Source organism: Heterocephalus glaber, unplaced genomic scaffold, assembly GCF_053883595.1.
Source record: "Heterocephalus glaber isolate CG9 unplaced genomic scaffold, H.glaber_assembly_v1.0 deba00001428, whole genome shotgun sequence".
NCBI lineage: Eukaryota > Metazoa > Chordata > Mammalia > Rodentia > Bathyergidae > Heterocephalus > Heterocephalus glaber.
The window spans coordinates 23,245,163-23,247,806 of NW_028258293.1; the positions used below are offsets into that span (position 1 = coordinate 23,245,163).

The 2,644-nt window shown below is 38.1% G+C and overlaps 1 protein-coding gene across 1 annotated transcript; it reads left to right on the forward strand.

Annotated features, from left to right (window-relative positions):
• The first annotated feature begins 966 nt into the window (after positions 1 to 966).
• LOC101697066 (olfactory receptor 2D3) lies at positions 967 to 1,890 on the forward strand. The gene has a single exon (XM_004863503.2). The coding sequence runs from the start codon at positions 967 to 969 to the stop codon at positions 1,888 to 1,890; it is 924 nt and encodes a 307-aa protein (XP_004863560.2).
• Positions 1,891 to 2,644: the final 754 nt, after the last annotated feature.

A 2,644-nucleotide genomic window follows, 5' to 3' on the forward strand; every position in this document is an offset into this window, starting at 1 on the left:
GCCCATGCTGGCCTCAAACTCATGGCAATCCTTCTGCCTCAGCCTCCTGAGTGCTGGGATTATAGGCATGTGCCACCATGCCTGGCTTGCAAAAACCCATTCTTCTACTTCTTGTAGTCTGTTATTATAGTTCAGAATTGTATTTTTATTTCACGATTCAGAGTAATGAGGGCTTAGAAAAACCAGATTGATAATTCCTCTTTGTTTCATCATCTACTGGGGAAAATAACAGACTCATATTGACTAAAAGAAAATTTAACAAAAGTGAAAGTAAAGACACTATTAGTAATGATAAGAGGGTGCTCAATATATGAAGTTTATGTTATTATTGCCAAAAGAGGCTATGAAAAGAGATAAGAGACTGTACAGCACAGATTAAGGATTACTTAAAGGATATTGTTGAGTACAACTACCAAAGATGTAGTCATTTTTACTGTTACCCATCAAGATCTTTTTCACATTGAATATACATGACACAGGGCTATGGTCAAAGGATGGGACCACAGATATCTTCTTTAATTTCCTATTCCTTGCTCAGAATGTTCCTTTAGGATTAGGTTATAAAATGAAAAAAAAAAGCAGCCTTCATAAGTGCCATTGGTTTACAAAGACTCAGTCATTCAAACATACATCAATTTGCTTCCCAAAACTATATAAAGGAAGGGTGAACTGTAAGGGTCACTTTAGTCTTAGTACTACAAGTCGTCAAGGGGTAAAACCAAGGATTGCTCATGTAGCATACTCACAACGATTCTTTCCCACTAGTATTACTAGAAGATTCAAGAAGAGAAAAAACCAGAAATAGATTTGTTAAAACTGCAGTACAAAAAGAAATCTCAGCATTAAACCAAAAGTACAATTTTGGATACTAATTAATAAAATAGTTAATTGACTCAGACTTTCTGAAAGAGGTGATTAATATTATTTGTTTTCTTGTTGCTTTTCTGTGAACAGAAGTAAACATTCATGGGAGAGGAGAACCAAACCTCTGTGGTAGAATTTGTCTTCCTGGGCCTCTCACAGGATCCAAAGACACAAGTTCTGCTCTTCTTCCTGTTTCTGGCCATCTACCTGCTCACCGTGCTGGGAAACCTGCTGATGGTCGTGCTCATTCACATAGACCCCAGGCTCCACACACCCATGTACTATTTCCTTAGAAACCTGTCCTTTGCTGATCTCTGTTTTTCTACCACCACTGTGCCCCAAGTGCTTGTCCACTTCCTGGTGAAAAGGAAAACCATTTCCTTTGTTGGATGCTCAACACAAGTAGTTGTTTTACTTCTCGTTGGGTGTACGGATTGCGCACTGCTGGCGGTGATGTCCTATGATAGGTACGTGGCCGTGTGTAAGCCGCTGCACTACTCCACCATCATGACACGTGGGGTATGTGTGCAGCTGGCTGTAGGGTCCTGGGCCAGTGGGGCCTTTGTGTCCCTGGTGGACACCACATTCACATTGCGTCTTCCCTACCGAGGAAGCAATGTCATTAACCATTTTTTCTGTGAACCTCCTGCCCTCCTGAAGCTGGCTTCAGCAGACACTTACAGAACAGAAATGGCCACCTTTGCGATGGGCGTGGTCATCCTCCTGGCTCCTGTCTCCCTCATCCTCATCTCCTACTGGAATATCATCTCCACTGTGATCCGGATGCAGTCTGGGGAGGGGAGGTTCAAGGTCTTCTCTACCTGTGGTTCTCATCTCATTATTGTTGGTCTCTTCTATGGCTCAGCCATATTTGCCTATATGAGGCCAAACTCCAGAGTAATGAATGAAAAGGATAAAATGATATCTGTGTTCTACTCAGCAGTGACCCCCATGCTGAACCCCATCATTTACAGCCTGAGAAATAAGGATGTTAAAGGGGCACTCAGGAGAGTAACTGCAACATAGCCTGATGGGCAATGGTGATGTCTGATTATGCTGAGTACTTCAGAAATGTGCAGAGAAACACTTGCCTTTTTTTTCTATTTACATCCCATTCTGTCTTATTTTTGCTTCCTTCTGCTTTCCTACTTCTCTTATCAGATAAGTTCAACAAATTGACTATTAAAACTACAATTATTATTTGTCATTTCAAAATAAAATTGAAAAGAGTAAAAAAGAAAGCATCTTGGTAAATGTGGAAAAAAGAAAGGAATAAAAGGAATGGAGAAAGGGGAAAAAATGAGAGGGAGAGAGAAAGGAAGAAAAAAATAAGAGTAAATACAGTCACTATTCTTCAAGTCCATACAATCTAAAAAGGAAATTTGTAAAAGTAGGAACATATCTGTATACAAAAAATTAAACAAAGAACTATATAAAGAAATAAACTTACAAATAGGAAAAAGTATACAGATAAATGGATCCATTTACTTATTTCTTGCAAGCATTTAGTAAATATTTTTTCAAGTGTTTATATATTCTCAGGTACATTCATAGGAGCTAAGAACATGGAAATAAAATACATTCTTCATGGTAATATATTTCAAAGATGGCATCAATTATAAATTTAATAATTTCTGACAAAAGAGCACATTTAACAAATAGTGAGTGGTAGATTTTCTAAATGTACATATGTAGTCAGGAAAATAGCAAAATAAAAGGGTGATAAGATGAAAGGTTTGGAATGAAAAGTGCTTTGAATTAAATATTAAAGAATCTGCCC